General features: G+C 41.0%; 1 protein-coding gene across 19 annotated transcripts in view; it reads left to right on the forward strand.

Annotated features, from left to right (window-relative positions):
* The window catches only part of raraa (retinoic acid receptor, alpha a), an 866,000-nt gene that overhangs the window by 755,094 nt on the left and 91,932 nt on the right, over positions 1-18,974 (forward strand). For all 19 annotated transcript variants that reach the window (XM_072249116.1, XM_072249115.1, XM_072249119.1 and 16 more), the window contains one exon: positions 16,093-16,241. In XM_072249116.1, coding sequence (XP_072105217.1) covers positions 16,093-16,241 — 149 coding nt within the window. The remainder of the gene's footprint in view (positions 1-16,092; positions 16,242-18,974) is intronic.

Raw genomic sequence — 18,974 nt, forward strand, 5'->3', positions numbered from 1 at the left:
TTTTATGTTGCACATCCATATTGCTTCAACAATAAAATGGAGCCCAATAATAGTAATTCAGTGGTAACATGGAGTCCAAAGCTTCAGACAGTATTATAATCCATCTTCTCTTTGGGTTTCCTGCAGATACTCCTCTGTATCTCAGTTTTTATTTCTATACTCATAAAATCTAGCTTAATGTTTTTTTATGATTTTTATGTACGTGAGCTTTTAATGTATGCAAACAGTCCTGAAATGGCTCTTGACCTCAAACATTGACTGTCTATTCTCTTCCTCGATGCTGCTTGACCTGTTGAGTTCCTCCAACAACTTATTTTTTGCTCCAAGCCTGTCGGTTTTTCCTATCAGTCAACCTGAACCTGTTCCAAAATAATTATTTTAGTTTACCAAAATGCAGTTTTATACTGACTGGCGTTACATTCCATCTATCACTCTCTTTTATGTTCGACCATCTTACAAACTTTTCTTCTGTTTTTAATCTTATTCAGTGATACAGTATGGTAACAGGCCATTCCAGCCCAATGAGCTCACTCTGCCCAATTACACCCATGTGACCAATTAGCCGACTAACCGGTGTATATTTTTGGAATGTGGGAGAAAACTGGAGCACCCTGAGCACTGCCACTTCCTTTCTCGATTTATCAGTTTCTTTTGAGGTCATTGGGGGCCCAGTAGGAAGTAGTCTGGTATTTTCCATGTTTCTAGTGGGTATTTTGAGAACCCCAGGAAAAATATGAACCTGTTTGCTCAGTTTCTTAGGTATTACATGTCGCTAGAGCATTAGTCTGCTTTTGGCTTTCTGAGCGGATCTCTTTAATAAAAAAAAAGTTCCACTGAAGAGACTGTACACGCAGCTGTTGTTTCATTACAGCACTTACACAATTCAAACCGTATGGCATCTGGTTCCTTAATCTGCCATGGCAAATGTGTGTTCAATATTTCACCGACTGCTTTCATATTCTCTATCCCGTCTGTTGCTACGGTACACAATGACAGTGGCCTGTAAAGCATGTCAATAAAACATTTTATTTGAACCTTGAGTTATTTTAGCCAATGTTGAATAGAAACCTATCTTTAGTCATGCTATTTTATTGCATCATTTGGGATACTTTATTCAAGTTAAGGACAGTTAATCACAAAGACTTGCTTTCACAAAATTAATTTATTTTCCCTCTCTGTTTCTTTTGCTGCTACAGTAAAGTCCCAACAGGATTGTTGACCCCATTGCCTGTGGTTAATACTCATTACATAGATCCAATGCCTCTTACATAACTTCAATGCACTGGGAATTTGTTGTATACTGTAATCTGTGAAGCGGCTTTTCAGATTCTAGCCAGGAGACTGCCAGTTAATGCCAAGCTGAAAATTACATCTAAGCCCATGGCACCCTAGGCTCTTCTTACTTGAGCACAGTTGCTACACAATCTGCTGACGAAAAAGGAGAGAGCAAGAAGAGTGGAAAATGGTATTATGAAGAGTGACCACGAGGAAATCTGCAGATGCTGGAAATTCAAGCAACACACACCAAAGTTGCTGGTGAATGCAGCAGGCCAGGCAGCATCTCTAGGAAGAGGTATAGTCAACATTTCGGGCCGAGACCCTCCATCAGGACTAACTGAAAAAAGAGCTAGCAAGAAACTTGAAAGTGAGAGGGGGAGATCCAAAACGACAGGAGAAGACAGGAGGGGGAGGGATGGAGCCAAGAGCTGGACAGTTGATTGGCAAAAGGGATATGAGAGGACCATGGGACAGGAGGCCCAGGGAGAAAGAAAAGGGCCACCTCCAACGGGATCCCACTGCTAGGCACATCTTTCCCTCCTCCCCTCCCCCTGGCTTTCCGTGGGGATCGCTCCCTGTGCGGCTCCCTTGTCCATTTATCCCCCCCATCCTTCCCCACCAGTCTCCCTCCTGGCACTTATCCTTGCAAACGGAACAAGTGCTACACATGCCCTTACACTTCCTCCCTTACCACCATTTAGGGCCCCAGACAGTCCTTCCAGGTGAGGTGACACTTCACCTGTGAGTCGGCTGGGGTGATGTACTGCGTCTGGTGCTCCCGATATGGCCTTCTATATATTGGCGAGATCCGACGCAAACTGGGAGATCGTTTCGCTGAACACCTATGCTCTGTCCGCCAGAGAAAGCAGGATCTCCCTGTGGCCACACATTTTGGTTCCGCGTCCCATTCCCATTCTGTTATGTCTATCCACGGCCTCCTCTACTGTAAAGATCAAGCCACACTCAAGTTGGAGGAACAACACCTTATATTCCGTCTGGGTAGCCTCCAACCTGATGGCATGAACATTGACTTCTCTAACTTCCGCTAATGCCCCACCTCCCCCTCGTACCCCATCCGTTATTTATTTATATACACACATTCTCTCTCTCTCCTTTTTCTCCCTCTGTCCCTCTCACTATACCCCTTGCCCATCCTCTGGGTTTTCCCCCCTCCCCCTTTTCTTTCTCCCTGGGCCTCCTGTCCCATGATCCTCTCATATCCCTTTTGCCAATCACCTGTCCAGCTCTTGGCTCCATCCCTCCCCCTCCTGTCTTCTTCTGTCGTTTTGGATCTCCCCCTCCCACTTTCAAATCTCTTGCTAGCTCCTCTTTCAGTTAGTCCTGATGAAGGGTCTTGGCCAGAAACGTTGACTGTACCTCTTCCGAGAGATGCTGCGTGGCCTGCTGCGTTCACCAGCAACTTTGATGTGTGTTGTTATGAAGAGTGAATGTGTTTTGCCTTGATAGTCAAAACGATAAGAGATTGCATGACTTTGTTTGATGTTTGTCACATAACAGCCAGTGCAGCCCTTGTAATAATGAAAGCATGATTTTTTGCATAGCAAGGTGATAATGGCCAGATAATCTGTTTTAGTTGGGTAACGTTGACCAAGACACCAGAGATCTCGCTTGCTCTTCTGCCATGGGATCTTTTCACCCTGAAGGGTCAGATGAACTTGGTTTCAAAGTCTGCACTGAAAGACCATGAATGAGGTGTACAGTGTCAGACAGGAACCAACTGAAGATTTCAGTGAGTGAAGTTTATTGCACATTTTATTTGCCATTAATCTCCACCTTGTGTTTGCAATTGCAAACACTCTGAATGTTTATGGCTTCAAAATCATTGGGCTATGGATGCTCCATATTCAAGAACATGTTAATTGGTATCTCACCTCCCTTTGGGCTGGTTGTAGAAGTAAAGGAGCAAGAGTAGGCCATTTAGGCTCTCAATCTGCCGTGCACTGAAATCATCCCCATCCCATTGTGATACATTTCCAGAGCTGGCATCACTTCATTACTTTACTAAAGTAGTCACATTGCACCTATAAATCTTGGGACTGAATGTCGTTAGAGTATGTGGGTATGTTACATCTAAACCTAATCGTGCAATTGTCTCATGCTTAAGCATATGTATTTCAGTGCATAGAGCACTTCAATACAATGAGCTGTGGACATTCTCTCTTTTCGAACCAAGGGGTGAGTGTTCCCTACAATCAACCTTGGTGAGCTCAGTGCATGTTGGGGGTTAATCCTTGGAGTTGCCTGCTTGGAAACACAGTAACACTTAGTGCACTGCATTTAGTTAGTGATCAACTCTCTTCGATGGACATGCTACATTGGTGCTAGAATGTGTGGCGACACTTGCAGGCAGCCCCCAGCACTTGCTTGTGTTGTGTTGGTTGTTAACACATTGCACTCTTCACTGTATGATTCAGTGTACTGTGCATGATACTTAAATGAATCTGAATCTATTAGTCCTGCCACCTTTGCATTTTTGGGTGTATTCCTGGAACTTCCGACTTGCTCCGTAAAGAAACTGTCCAAGTACAAGGGCAAGAAAATGTTTGGCCTTTCCTGGAGTAGACTTGGGGCCGATTTGAAGAGGCAGGGCCCAGTCCAGAGAGCAAGGAACGAGCCAATGTTTGGCTGATTTAACTGCGTGGCCGGATCGAAAAGGTCGTGGAGTTGGGGTCGGAGGCGAGGGATGGGCTGGTGGTCAGCTCGCTGCTCTGCAAGGTTTACTCGTCTCTGCACTGTTACTTGTTTACTTTTTAATTGTTTGCATGATTTGTTCTTTTATTCTTTTAGTCACACATTGGGTGTTCGGTCTTCCTTTAATGAATTCTATTGGGTTTCTTTGTTTATGTGGCTGCCTGGAAGAAGACGAACTTCACAGCTGTATTAAATGATAATTTATTGATAATAAATGTACTTTGAAGAAAAAGCTGATAAACAAGTCAATATCCACTGCTTGGCTTGCACACTCTGACAATCAATTGAATTATCATTGATGGTCAACAGACCTCAAGTCCACACAAGAAACTAGTCTCAGTCCTCGAGGAGAAACGTGCAAAGCAGGTCACTTAGCTGGAGTGTTTGGAATCAAGAGGAAGGGAAAACATTAATGCCAATGTTAAGAAAGTCTGATTGTTTCTGAAGGAGAGTACCTCTCTGAAATGTGCTGATTTTTGAAGTCTATGAAGGGTTGATGAATGCACACTGGTTTAGGACTGGTGTACATTTCTTTTACTGGCGCATGATGTTCTAGCATTCTGCAGTGATAAGCATTCAGGAAAGCACTCTGCAGCTCTGCTCCGAGTTCATCACCGCCCTTCCCTCATCTATTACATGCTGATGTTTACCAGACATCACGCACAAGTCACGTAGCTCTTAATCCCTACGGGAAGGCCACGGCAGCTGGAGCCAAAATCCTACTAACAAATTTAGACCGATTATTAATGCCTGACCTGTATCTTCACTAAGTGAACAAGCATTTCTCCTGGGACAACTTCTCAAGAGCATATTCAAAAATTTGACAGTAATGCAATAGTACTGAGCCAGTAGTAAACTAATAGATGGATTTTTATGATGTCATTTGCTTCAAGGTCATAAGTAACTTTGCATTTTAACCATCTATTTCACACAGGATAATAACATTGCAGCACAAAATAAAAAAAGACCAAAATGTTTTTACTCATTTTTAAAAATAAATTTTAATATAGATGGTCAAAATCAGAGTCAAGTTTTTTGCCATATGCACCATTACATATATAGACCTAACCTGGCTCTTTCAAGTAATGTGTTATGAAAAATATACTTTTATGGTAGTCATAATTTTCTAACCCTTTATAGTTTGGTTTTTCGATTTTGTCCACTGTCTTTATATCCCTACTCTCAGCCACTTCATTATTTAGCACAGAGAGGAAATCCTTGGGCTGACTAATATTATGTTTTGTAACTCCAAAACATAAAACTAATTGAAAGAAAAACACAGGGATACTGGAGATAACGTATCTAGCATAGTAAATTTTAAATTGTTCCATTCAGGCCTAAAGATTTAATCACTGTTGAGGATTTCTTACTCTTATGGGATAATGTCTTTCCTGACAAGGGCAGGGAGCACTCTGCTTGGCAGATGAGACTTGTGGCTGTGAAATATTCTCAGGTTCTGGGGCCCCCTCCATGGTGGTTTTAGGAATTGTCTCTGGAACTACAGGAAGTGGTTCTGACAGCTCTGGACACCTTTCTTCTCTAGCAATTGACTCTGACAGGGCAATGCAGGCCATTCACAGAGATGTAAAGGCAGTGCTCTTGGCATCTTCTGGACGCGTTGGCATCCTGAATAATACATGACAAGCTGCTCGATCTGCTGTTCTATTCCAGGCCACCAGCAAAGCTTCAAGCCAATGCTTTCATTCTGACCATGCCTAGATGAACGGCCTATACTGTAGCTCCTCTAACACCTCTCAAAACCCATATAATTCAAGGGTGAGCTCATTCTGGTGCTGGTAAAAGTGGGTTAACTGGGATTTCTGCTGCATTTTCCAGCTATTTTGGATGGTCATGTAGACTAGAGGCAGTGTGCGGTCTTTTCTGGTTTTCCTTTGGATCATCTCTGCCTCAGTAGGGAGACTTCCAATTTTATTTAGGGAGAATACGTCAAAAGGAGTGTCCTCTTCTGTAAAGTGTTCTGAATTTTCTTTTCCAAAGATAAACAAGATAATCCATCAGTATTTCCAGATTAGTTGGCCGATTGAATTTGATCTTGTAATTATGTTCTCCAAGAAACAGCCCATCCCTGCATTTGTGCTGCTGCTGTTAGTGGAATACCCTTCTGTGGATTGAAAATGGACACTAGTGGTTGGTGGTCAGTAATGTGGGTAAACTTTCTCCCACACAAGTACCAGCTGAAATGTTTTACACCAAATCAGACTCAAGGCCTCTCAGTCAATCTGAGCATAATTTTTCTCTGCAGTGGTAAGGGAGCATGATGCAAAGGCTATAGGGTGCTCACTTCCATCACTCATACCATTTGAAATGACTGCACCTATACCATTAGGTGGGGCGTCACAGGCAAGCTTCATAGGACCATATGGATTATAATGTGTGAGTATAGTATCTGACATCACCATTTCCTTTACCATTCTGAAAGCCACTTCATACTCTTTTGTCCATTGCTATTTCTTCCTGATCTGTAGTAATGAGTTCAAGGGATGGAATACAGTAGCCAGGTTTAGCAGGAACCTGTTGCAATAATTGACAAATCCTTAAAATGACTGTAACTGCGACTCGTCCTTTGACCTTGGGGCATCCACCACTGCTTGAATTTTCTCAGCATACCTGTATAATCCTTGTGCATCAGTGGTGTGACCACAGTAAGTGATGGTTGGTTTAAAGAATTCATACTTGTTGCGTCATGCTCTGAGCCCGTAATTTTCTAATCTTTTTAACACTGTCCTGAGATTTTGGAGGTGTTCTTTGTCATCCTTACTGATAACAACGATGTTATACAGATAACACAGTGCCTGAGCAGTCTTGCAGTACCTGCTCCAGAACTTTCTTCCAGAGTACAGATGCAGATGCTACTCCAAAAATAAGCCTATTATAGCGATAAAACTCTTTATAAGTACTTATGGTGAGAAACACCTTGGAATCTTTCCTCCTTCTCCATCTGTATGTAGGCCTCAGCTAAGTCCACTTTGCTGAAGTGTTTCCCTGAAGAAAGGTTCGCAAATACATGCTCTATCCTGGGCAGAAGGTATTGATCTACTTTCAGTACTGGGTTGATGGAGATCTTAAAATCACCACAGATCCTGATAGGCTCATTCTTCTTTGCTACTGAGGCCACTGGCGGTACCCATGAGCTCCACTCAACCTTGGAAAGAATTCCTCTGCCTCCATGCGATCAAGCTTACTGGCTACTTTATCAATGATGGACTTTGTGAAACTTGGGTGTGGCATTTTTATTTAACACTTTTACTCTTGATGTGTTTGAGTTTTCCAATCCCATACTCTTCACACTGTTATGTTCTGTAACCCCAAAATGTGAAACTAATCGAAAGAAAAACTTGGGGTGACGAGAGATGACGCGTCTAGTTTCATTTTTACTTTAAGCTAGGCGTGCACGTATGTCCTTGTGGCATAATGACGTATGCCTTTCACGTACTTTCACATATAACCCGTAATGAATTATTAAACAAAAATAATTCTTAATCAAACAATATATTCACAATATTACTCAAATATAACTGGCATTGGTTGTCCACACAAGGACATTTGCAGCCCAGTTTATGGGTTAGTGATCCCATGACAATCCTGCTGTCTTTATTCTCATTACTCACTGCTGGGGTAGTTGGAAAAGTTTGCAAAGAACAGAGGTGAAATCTGAAAGATTCCTTTTGTCATGCATTGTTACATATGTTGGCAGAAAAACAAAGCTGTAAAGAGTAGCTTTGTGCTACATGATATAATTCTATTCCAAAATAAAAATTCAAAATGTTTTAGCTAAAAGTATTAATTGGGCTACTCATGAAAGCAATCCGATATTATGTCACAGCATTTTGAATGTGTCAGTGCACCTTTACTGCAGACTTCCATTACATTAAGAGATGCTTAGCTATGTTTAATCACGTTGTTGTGTGCATTGAACACATTATTTGCATACTCTTGGAAAATTACCCAAATTACAATTTCAGGAAAGTCAGAAGTAAAATTTCTTATCAAAGGATGTATTTGTTACTTGAGATTCGTTTTCTTAGAGTCATTCACAGGAAGATAAAGAAAGAAAATAGAATTTATGGAAAACTATACATAAACAGAGGCTGACAACGGCCATGTGCAAAAGGGTGGACAAATTGTGCAAATAAAAAGTAATACCAAGGTCATGTTGTAAAGAATCCTTGAAAGTGAGTGTGCAGATCATAGAATCAGTTCAGAGTTGTGGTGTGTGAAGTTATACTGGAAGTCAGCAGCCTATTTTAAGAAAACTGTAGCTTAATGTAGGGCATTGAAAGTTTATTTTAGTTTTATTTTTATTTAGGGATACAGCGCGGAAAAGGCCCTTCCAGCCCAACGAGCCGTGCTGCCCAGCAATCCACCAATTTAACCCTAGCCTAATCATGGGACAATTTACAATGAACAATTAACATATTAAGGTATATGTCTTTGGATTGTGGGAGAAACCTGGAGCACCCGGAGGAGCCTCACGTGCACAGGGGAAGAAATTACAAACCTGTTTACAAAGGCCGCTGGAATTGAACTCCGAACTCTGCCCCAAGCTGTAATAGCGTTGCGCTAACTGCTACATTGCAGTGGCGCCCAGGAATCATTATAATTTAGGAAGGGACAAAGTGTATGATGACTGGCAATCTATGTGACGCTGATGCGATTTCCAATTTCATGACGCAAACCACAACTTTAGACTGATAAGGAAAGCCAGATCAATTATTTTCCTGTGCAGTTGGTCTCCTGAGCAAACTGAAAGATGCAATTCGATAGTTGTTATACAGTTTAACTATAATAGAACACAGAGTTTTTGAATACATTTGAAGTAGCGAAGGCATGTATATTAACTAAATTGAATCAAGAAATATAAATTATCTAAATTTATCTCATTTCTTGGAGTATTTGGCCCATTGAGTCTGCTTCATCATTTCATCATCCTTCTCAACCCCATTCTCCTGCTTTCTCCCCATACATAACCTTTGACACCTTGACAAATCAAGAACCTATCAACCTCTGCTTTAAATATACCCAGTGACTTGGCCTGGACAGCCATCTATGGCAATGAATTCTACAAATTCACCACCCTCTAGCTAAAGAAATTCCTCCTCATCTCTGTTCTAAATTATGGAACAACTATTGAAGATCTGGAATGTTCGACTGCAAGGGGATGTGATTGTAGCTTTGAAAAGGGAGTTGGGTAAGTACTTCAAAAGCAATTAAACAATGCTGGACTATGGAGAGAAAGTGGGACTAGTTAGATTACTACTGCATAGAGCAGGTTTAGCTTGATGGGCTGAATGACTTTGCTGCTGTAGCCTCCGAGATTCTGTAATCATTGTTAAGCCTTGGACATTCCCACTGGCTTATCTTCTTGCTGAATAACCTCATTGAGCTATCAAGGAGCCGATGCTTTGGACTTTCAAATACCTGAGCAAACCCTTCGGGTTCCTGATATGTGAAGAATAAGCTTCATTAGCCGAATGCTGTACAATCAAGCCTTTAGAGACTTGTGGCTTGATGAAAAGTTAAATTTACAACACACACTGCACTATTGAAGTTTTTGTTCCCTCATATCATTTTGCAAAAAAATAGTAAACTTCATTTAATGATGAAAGTCAAACTAGATGCTGATCAAGCTTCAGCTGGTGAGTTATTTTTGGTCCCTGTTTATCTATTTGTCTGAAAATTTCTGAAGCTACTGTTTCCAGAAATTTTGTGTTCCCTGGCACCTTTGCTCTGGTAGACATCTTCAGATATTTCTGTTGGCATTAAAAAAATTGAAGCTCAAATTTGAGTGACCCACTTTATCTGACTCAAGGAAAGCTTTGCCCAGTACTTATTTACATTATAATTTATTGTTGATGATAATACCTGGCTTGCTGAGTATTTCCAACATTTTAATTTCAGATTTGTAGCATCCATATATTTAGGTTTAGATACTTCTTCAATCCAGTCACATTGACAGTGTAGAAAAGTGATATTTTTAATCTTAACATGGTTTTCTTACTTTGGAAAGGTATGCAGTACAGAAGCCACATGCCATATGTTTCAATAGAGTTACCTGGACAACATAGGGTTATTTAATATAGTTTGGCACAGCTTTGGGGTGATGTTATCGTGCCTCAGCAGTTCTGACTTACAAAGAATACATTTTAATTCCACATCCCATTCCCATTCTGACATGTCTATCCACGGCCTCCTCTACTGTAAAGATGAAGCCACACTCAGGTTGGAGGAACAACACATTATATTCCGTCTGGGTAGCCTCCAACCTGATGGCATGAACATCGACTTCTCTAACTCCCGCTAAGGCCCCACCTTCCCCTCGTACCCCATCTGTTACTTATTTTTATGCACACATTCTTTCTCTCACTCTCCTTTTTCTCCCTCTGTCCCTCTGAATATACCTCTTGCCCATCCTCTGGGTCCCCCCCCCTTGTCTTTCTTCCCGGACCTCCTGTCCCATGATCCTCTCGTATCCCCTTTTGCCTATCACCTGTCCGGCTCTTGGCTCTATCCCTCCCCCTCCTGTCGTCTCCTATCATTTTGGATCTCCCCCTCCCCCTCCAACTTTGAAATCCCTTACTCACTCTTCCTTCAGTTAGTCCTGACGAAGGGTCTCGGCCTGAAACGTTGACTGTACCTCTTCCTAGAGATGCTGCCTGGCCTGCTGTGTTCACTAGCAACTTTGATGTGTGCTACAAAGAATAAAATTGAGGTTTAGCTGCTACACCGTCTAATATTCTTAATGAATGTTGATGATGATAGGACTGCTAAACTTTGAATAGGTGAATAGCCTGTTGCATCTCACTTCATTGGCTTACACGTGAAATTAATCATATGCATAGCATACCCTTGACGTGGGCAAATTGAAGGAGAGACTGGGAAAGCAGAATATCGAAAGATACTTGCATAGTTTTAAAGCAATCTATGTGTCTGAGCTTTTATCACATTGAAAGCAATTGGAATGTCAGTCGGTGCTTGGGCGGAATGCTGGCTTTATTAGTAAATCATTTTCAAGTTTTCTGTGCAGTTCTGTGTAATGCTGTGACACGCAGATTAAAATAGTACAGGCAAACAACAGGAATTCTGCAGATGCTGGAAATTCAAGCAACACACATCAAAGTTGCTGGTGAACGCAGCAGGCCAGGCAGTATCTCTAGGAAGAGGTACAGTCGACATTTCAGGCAAAAGTGGATTGTAAATGACAAGCTGCTAAAACATAATCTAAGTGAATGATGCCTATGATTATGGATTGTGGTTTTCAAAACTGCAGTTTCGACTGTAGAGCATCTCAATTCTTCCCCCCCCCCCACCATGCTTGAACAGAAAGATTTATTCTTTTGTCCACACCCATGAATGCCCCCGCTCTTTTCCCATCATCTATTTAAATTATGAACAGTGAAGGTAAAGTATTTGTGACATTTTGTCCTCTTCTAACTCCACTATGTCCCTTAAGGAGGATTAAACTTCTTTTTCTTATATATAAAACAGGCAATACGCGGAGAAAGAATGAGGTACAAAGATAAACTAGCCAAGAATACAAAGGAGGATAGTAAAAGCTTCTTTAGGTATGTGAAAAGGAAAAAAATAGTGAAGACCAAAATTGGGCCCTTGAAGACAGAAGCGGGTGAATTTATTGTGGGGAACAAGGCAGACGAGTTGAACAGGTACTTTGGATCTGTCTTCACTAGGGAAGACACAAACAATCTCCCAGATATAATAGAGGCCAAAGGACCTAGGGTAATGGATGAACTGAAGGAAATTTATATTAGGCAGGAAATGGTGTTGGATAGACTGTTGGGTCTGAAGGCTGATAAGTCCCCGGGACCTGATGGTCTGTATCCCAGGGTACTTAAGGAGGTGGCTTTAGAAATCGTGGATGCATTGGTAATCATTTTCCAATGTTCTATAGATTCAGGATCAGTTCCTGTGGATTGGAGGGTGGCTAATGTTGTCCCTCTCTTCAAGAAGGGAGGAAGAGAGAAAACAGGGAATTATAGACCGGTTAGCCTGATGTCGGTGGTAGGAAAAATGCTGGAGTCAATTATAAAAGATGAAATTACGACACATCTGGATAGTAGTAACAGGATCGGTCCAAGTCAACATGGATTTACGAAGGGGAAATCGTGCTTGACTAATCTTCAGGAATTTTTTGAGGATGTAACTATGAAAATGGACGAGGGAGAGCCAGTGGATGTAGTGTACCTGGACTTTCAGAAAGCCTTTGATAAAGTCCCACATAGGAGATTAGTAGGCAAAATTAGGGCACATGGTATTGGGGGCAGAGTAATGACATGGATTGAAAATTGGCTGGCTGACAGAAAACAAAGAGTAGCGATTAACGGGCCCCTTTCGGAATAGCAGGCGGTGACCAGTGGGGTACCGCAGGGTTCAGTGCTGGGACCGCAGCTGTTTACAAAATATATTAATGATTTAGATGAGGGAATTAAAAGTAACATTAGCAAATTTGCCGATGACACAAAGCTGGGTGGCAGTGTGAAATGTGAGGGGGATGTTATGAGAATGCAGGGTGACTTGGACAGGCTGGGTGAGTGAGCAGATGCACGGCAGATGCAGTTTAATGTGGATAAATGTGAGGTTATCCACTTTGGTGGTAAGAACAGGAAGACATTATTATCTAAATGGAGTCAAGTTAGGAAAAGGGGAAGCACAACGAGATCTAGGTGTTCTTGTACATTAGTCACTGAAAGCAAGCATACAGCAGGCAATGAAGAAAGCTAATGGCATGCTGGCCTTCATAACAAGGGGAATTGAGTATAAGAGCAAAGAGATCCTTCTGCAGCTGTACAGGGCCCTGGTGAGACCACACCTGGAGTAGTGTGTGCAGTTTTGGTCTCCAAATTTGAGGAAGGACATTCTTGCTATTGAGGGAGTGCAGCGTAGGTTCACAAGGTTAATTCCTGGGATGGCAGGACTGTCATATGTTGAAAGATTGGAGTGACTGGGCTTGTATACTCTGGAATTTAGAAGGCTGAGAGGGGATCTTATTGAAACATATAAGATTATTAAGGGATTGGACACGCTGGAGGCAGGAAGCATGTTCCCGCTGATGGGTGAGTCCAGAATCAGAGGCCTCAGTTTAATAAGGAGTAGGCCATTTAGAACGGAGTTGAGGAAAAACTTTTTCACCCAGAGAGTGGTGGGTATATGGAACGCTCTGCCCCAGAAGGCAGTGGAGGCCAAGTCTCTGGATGCTTTCAAGAAAGAGATGGATAGAGCTCTTAAAGATAGCGGAATCAAAGGTTATGGGGATAAGGCAGGAACTGGATACTGATTGTGGATGATCAGCCATGATCACAGTGAATGGCAGTGCTGGCTCAAAGGGCCGAATGGCCTACTCCTGCACCTATTGTTTATAAAGGGTCATTTGTACTTAGCACTGGCACCCAAAGACAAGTGCGAATATCAATTACCGTATATACTATCCCCACAAATTAGACTTCTCTGTGAATCTAGAGGTAAATATAACAAACAGGAGAAGCTCAAGTACACATTTATTGCTGACAATCACAGACAAATTCGTTTTCTTATCTTTTATTTTCTCAATCCCAGCTGTTCAACAGCTAATTAAAATTTTTTGAAGTGTATTTGTGCTTTAACTTAGAAAAACTAGGCAAACTACTTGGAACAGCAGTGAGATATTAAATCCTTTTTTTGTTGTTCTTCTGGTTGGAGAATAAAGTTGGCCAGATAATTGAAACAAAGAAAAAATCTGCTCTGCTTTTAATACACATTACTGGACTTTGTACTGGTCAGTTTAAAGATATAACAGTTTAATGTTACATCTTAAAGATTTGCTACTTCAGACAGTGATAGGCATCTATAGACCTTCCTTGACTGTTGTTGGAGGTGGGGTGATACCATTGATTTGTGACTCAGAAGTGAGATCACTACCACTCCACCAAGTCTGGTGCTAATTTATGTAAATATGGAGGATTATTTTGTTTTGCTATTGATGGAAAATTGTATATATGTTCTTTACAAGGATTTATGAATGTGCTGCTAAGTATTAGTAATTAAATACAATATATTCCCAGTTATTTCATTCACTGCTCTTTAGCTGATTGGCTTTTCCTGTCGTGAAGCAGCACGCATTTTTGGTGGATGTTGTTGTGGTATTTCCTGTTCTTAGTCTCAAAGTCACGGGATTGCAAAATGCTCATGAATGTTGCACTGTACATTTTATTCTTATGTTTCTTCCCACATTCTTAGCAGGATTGTATAAGAATGTGTTATGACAGCTCTTGTCTGTCCTCCCTATGGTAATTTTGAGTGACTAGGTTCTTCTATGATTCTGTACTCTGCCAATTACATTAAAGACCATAATTAAACGATTGAGGCAAGAGATTTTTCAAAGATTATGTTGATTTATAATTGGAAAATGAGAGTCACAAGGTATTAATCGGAGCCTGTGGTGCAGGCATGTACAGAATTCAGACAAAGATGCGCAAACAATGTGTATTTCCATCCTTCTGACACATTTTACCCATGTATGCTTTCCTATGAAAGGAGCTATATTTAACATGGAGGTTAGGAAGGCCTTATAGAAATGAGATGTTGAGATCATGGAGGGATTTGAGGATGGCACGGTAGCGTAGCGGTTATGTCAACACTTTACCGTGCCAGCAGTCCTCAATTGTAGTTCAATTTCTGCCACTCTCTGTAAGGCGTCTATACATTCTCCCCATGGCTGCATGGGTTTCCCCCCATGTTCCATAGTCATGCAGTTTGGGTTAATGAGTTGTGGGAATTCTATGTTGGTGGAAGCGTGGTGACATTTGAGGGCTTCCCGCAGCACACCCTTGGTCTGTGTTGGTTGTTGACGCAAATGATGCATTTCATCGCATGTTTTGACATATGTGTGACAAATAAAGCTAATTTTTAAAAAGTATTTTAAGAAGATGCAAACTTAAAGTCTGAGGTGTTGGTTGACCTCTGCCTTGCCATCAGTAATTAGTGGTTTATTCTTCTCCAGTGGCGTAATATTTTCAGCTTTCAGTAACTCCAGCATCGCTCCCACTTAAAAAAGATTGACAGATTGCAGCCTTGCAACTTTTAGATGAGGTGGTGCCAGAGAGACCGACCAGATCCAGGGAAATTACCATGGTTACTTGACTTGGTGGGTGGGCAAGGTGTAGCTGCTGAATGGACCATCTCAATTCTATTGAGCTTCTTGCGTATGTGGTCCAGATTTCAGAATCCAGGAAGGAAGGGAGCGAGGTTTGAGGAGACGTTAAAAATGCAGAACTGCAGCAGGATAAGACTGGCAAAGTGGTTGTATTCACACTTCTGGATGGTGTAAGGATAATGAGTAACTTTGAAAGGAAAGAAGGAGGTTTCTGCTCTTGACATTCAGGAAGATTTGACAATGGATATCTGAACTAATTTAGCATTGTATCCATTAAAATCAAAATGGTGGGCCTTTTTGGGAGACGAGGTAAGAATCAAGGGACAAGTGTAGTCACTGCAAAGATGGGTACATTTAACAAGTTGATGGCTGCAGAAGAATTGTGCCATTGATCTGTTCCAAGTAAAGAGTAATAGAACCTCTCACAAGAGAAAGCATTTATGGTCATCTGCTTTTGCAGATGTCAAGAAGAAGTACACAACATATTGAAAATAATGTATGCTTTTTCTTTTCTGTTGTGAAAAGAAAGATAAAATTGAAATAGTGAAGAAAGTAAAGTTAAGCAGGAAAAAGTATCATGATTTGTACATTGCCTACAATGATGTTTGTAAACATTTTGTTAATATCTTCAAGAAGGAAATTAAATGACGCTTGGGGAAGGACTACAATATTTAATCCAATTCCTAGTGTGCTCTACCTTCGAACACAGTTCTGCAAGGGTTTCCATGATCTCTAAATATACCAAACTCTGTCATTTCAATGATGCCTTCTACATAGCATTGTTCTGTAGATTACGGAGTCAGAGTCTAAATTTGCCATTTGTGTTCTCATTCCCCTTTTCTACAGTAATTGAATTGAAAACTCGGTATGTTATTGAATGCCTCTTTTTACTTTAAAATTGAACTGATTTTTAAAAAGAACATTATTTTGTATTTCAGCCATAGAAACACAGAGTACCAGCTCAGAGGAGATTGTGCCCAGTCCACCTTCTCCACCTCCTCCTCCACGTGTATACAAACCCTGCTTTGTCTGCCAAGACAAGTCATCAGGTTACCACTATGGAGTCAGCGCTTGTGAAGGATGCAAGGTATGAGACAAACGAGTTACTTTTACTTCGTTGTGCCAGTTTCAAGGGAGTGGTGCTAAATGTGATGCCATCTGCTCTTGTAACGCACTGTTTTACTTTCCTACCCTGTGCCATTTCAATGAAAACTGCAAACGGAACAGCCAGAACACAAACCCTGAAACCTGGAACATAATGGTGGCCTCTCACCATGAGAAGAAAGCGAATTGTCTTATTTCTCTAAAATGTGCTTAACATGAAAAATATTGTGTTTTCCACCAGCAATATTTTTGAATCACACATTACTTTATCTTAATAAATACTACCTCAACACTTAAATATCATCTGTTCCAAGGAAAAAACCAAATGCATTCCTGACAGAAGCGTAAAATTCATACCCACCCTAATATTGGCACGGTTGCGTAGATTTAAGCACAACGCTTTATAGTACAGGCGACCTGGGTTCAATTCCTAACACTGCCTGTAAGGAGTTTGTACATTCTCCCCATGACTGCACGGGTTTCCTCTGGGTGCTTCAGTTTCCTCCCTCAGTCCAAAGACATGCTTGTCAGTAGGTTAATTGGTCATTATAAATCGTCTTGTGATTAGACTAGGATTAAATCAGGGGTGTGCTGGGCAGAATGGCTCAAAGTCCCGGAAGGTCCTATTCCACACTGTAACTCAATAAATTTTTTTAAAAACTGTTTTTAGTGATGGCACCGTGGTTAAATTCCCAGACTAGTAATCCGAGTCTAGGGTTAATAATCCAGTGATGCTAGTTCAAATCCTATTTTGGCAGCTGCTGAATTTAAACTCAGTTTTTAAAAAATCTGTATATTCACCACTGTCCTTGATCAGAGCAAAGAGTTATTAGGGGTGGGGGGAATGCTCCTTTAGATGAAGTTGTACTTCAAAGATGAATGGTTGCAAAAGTCATTCATCCTAGCCTCAGGGCAACACTGCGGGAAATACTTGGCAGAACCCTAGTCCCAGCTATGTTCAGCTGCATCACTTATGGTTTTCTTACAACATGCAATCAGAAGTGGGAAAGGTTCTGGTGATTGCACAATATTCAATTTTATCAACTTAAGTGGTCAGGGTCTGAGTGCAACAAGACAAAATCCAACAAGATAAGCAGCAAGTAGCATTGATGTGCCACAAGTGTCCCAAGTAGTGACCGTTTCAAATGGAGGGTGTAGCTATATGCAATGAAGTCTCGGCCTGAAATGTTGACTCTTTATAACTCTCCATAGATACTGCCTGACCTGTTGAGTTTCTCCAGCACTTTGTGTGCGTTAGCTTTTGCTATTTGTGGAATTTTACCATCTGCAAAATGGCTGCCATATCTGCATGTAAAGCAGTGAAGCACAAAATCAGCAATTATTTGTATATGATGTAGATGAGGCTTAATGTAGTACAGGGCGACTGCAAATTCTGTGTCTTGAAACATTTAAAAGAAAAGTTGCTTGTCTGTCAAGAATTAACCAATTATTTGATTTATTTACCAGGAAAAGCTGTTAGTCCCTTCCCTTTGTGACAAAGGATTAATATATCCATGTCTTTTGTCGCATGTGCCAAGATGAGTGTGGAAAAAGTAAAGTTCTTTGGCAAAAGAATTGAGAAAAGAAACACGATCATTGTAATCAGCCTGTAGAGGAATTGTTTTGGTGGGTTTGCAAAACTGCAGCAACATGTTTTGTTGAATGAAAACGTAAAAAATAAGATTTCTTTCAGCGACTTAATCTCTTGTGGAGCTGAAAGGGAGACATTCCTTTTGATTTATAGAGTCTTTCAGTAATTTTCTTTGTGGCAAAATTGCTTTTAAGCTGCTATTGGCAGATTATTGAGGCATTTGCCAAGAACCAAAGGTTCTTGGCAAGTGCCCCAGCAACAATGTGGTTTGAGTAGAAGAGCAGAGACTTATTTCAAATCATATTAAGCATGTTCTTAAATTAATTTTGAATTTTTGATCTGAAATGTGCCAAATGATGTATTTACTTGGGGAAAAGTGTGACTGAAAGAGTTTCGAAATAAAATGTTAAGAAGTTATTTGTATTTTCCTGAGTCATTTGGCATGACTTCGGAGAACAATTTATCTGAGTTTCATTGTTGGCGCATTTCACAAATAATACTGCCAAAATGTTTGAGTAAGAGTTATGTAGTTGAAAACTTAGGTATATTGGATTCTTTTTAACAAATAATACCATTCCACATATTCAAGTGGAATGCTTTATAATCTTAACTGGTTAATGGGAAAATTTATGCCAAACTTCCAGTGTTTATAGGATAGGAATTTATTTTATTCACTGGTTTGTTAATGCTGTCTAGCACACTAATGTCTTTCAGAGGAACAAATCCACTATCCTTAACCCAGTCTTGCATATGAAACTCTAGACCAGGGCTTCTTAACCGGGGTTCCATGAGAGGTCACTAGGGGTTTTGCAACAGATTGTGATTTTAAAACATTGTTTTTTGAACTTGCGCAACGCTAGCGCTCACAGTGGTGGGCCGTGACCGAGCAGCCCCGCTAGCAATCTCATTAGCAGTCTCTCAGCCAAGTATGGCACTGGGCAGTAGGACCATGTTCATTCTCATTTTTTGACACAAGATAGGAGAGGCTGTTGATAATTGATGAGCGCTGTATTGCACGGAGGGGTGGACGGTAGGCTGTTGAACGTGAAGTGTGTTTTCCAAGCATAGAATGGACTCGCCCAACTTGGGCTGTGACGTCAGCCTGTCCCTCCCGAGTTACCTCCC

This window comes from Mobula birostris, chromosome X (genome assembly GCF_030028105.1).
Source record: "Mobula birostris isolate sMobBir1 chromosome X, sMobBir1.hap1, whole genome shotgun sequence".
In the NCBI taxonomy this organism is placed as follows: Eukaryota; Metazoa; Chordata; class Chondrichthyes; order Myliobatiformes; family Myliobatidae; genus Mobula; species Mobula birostris.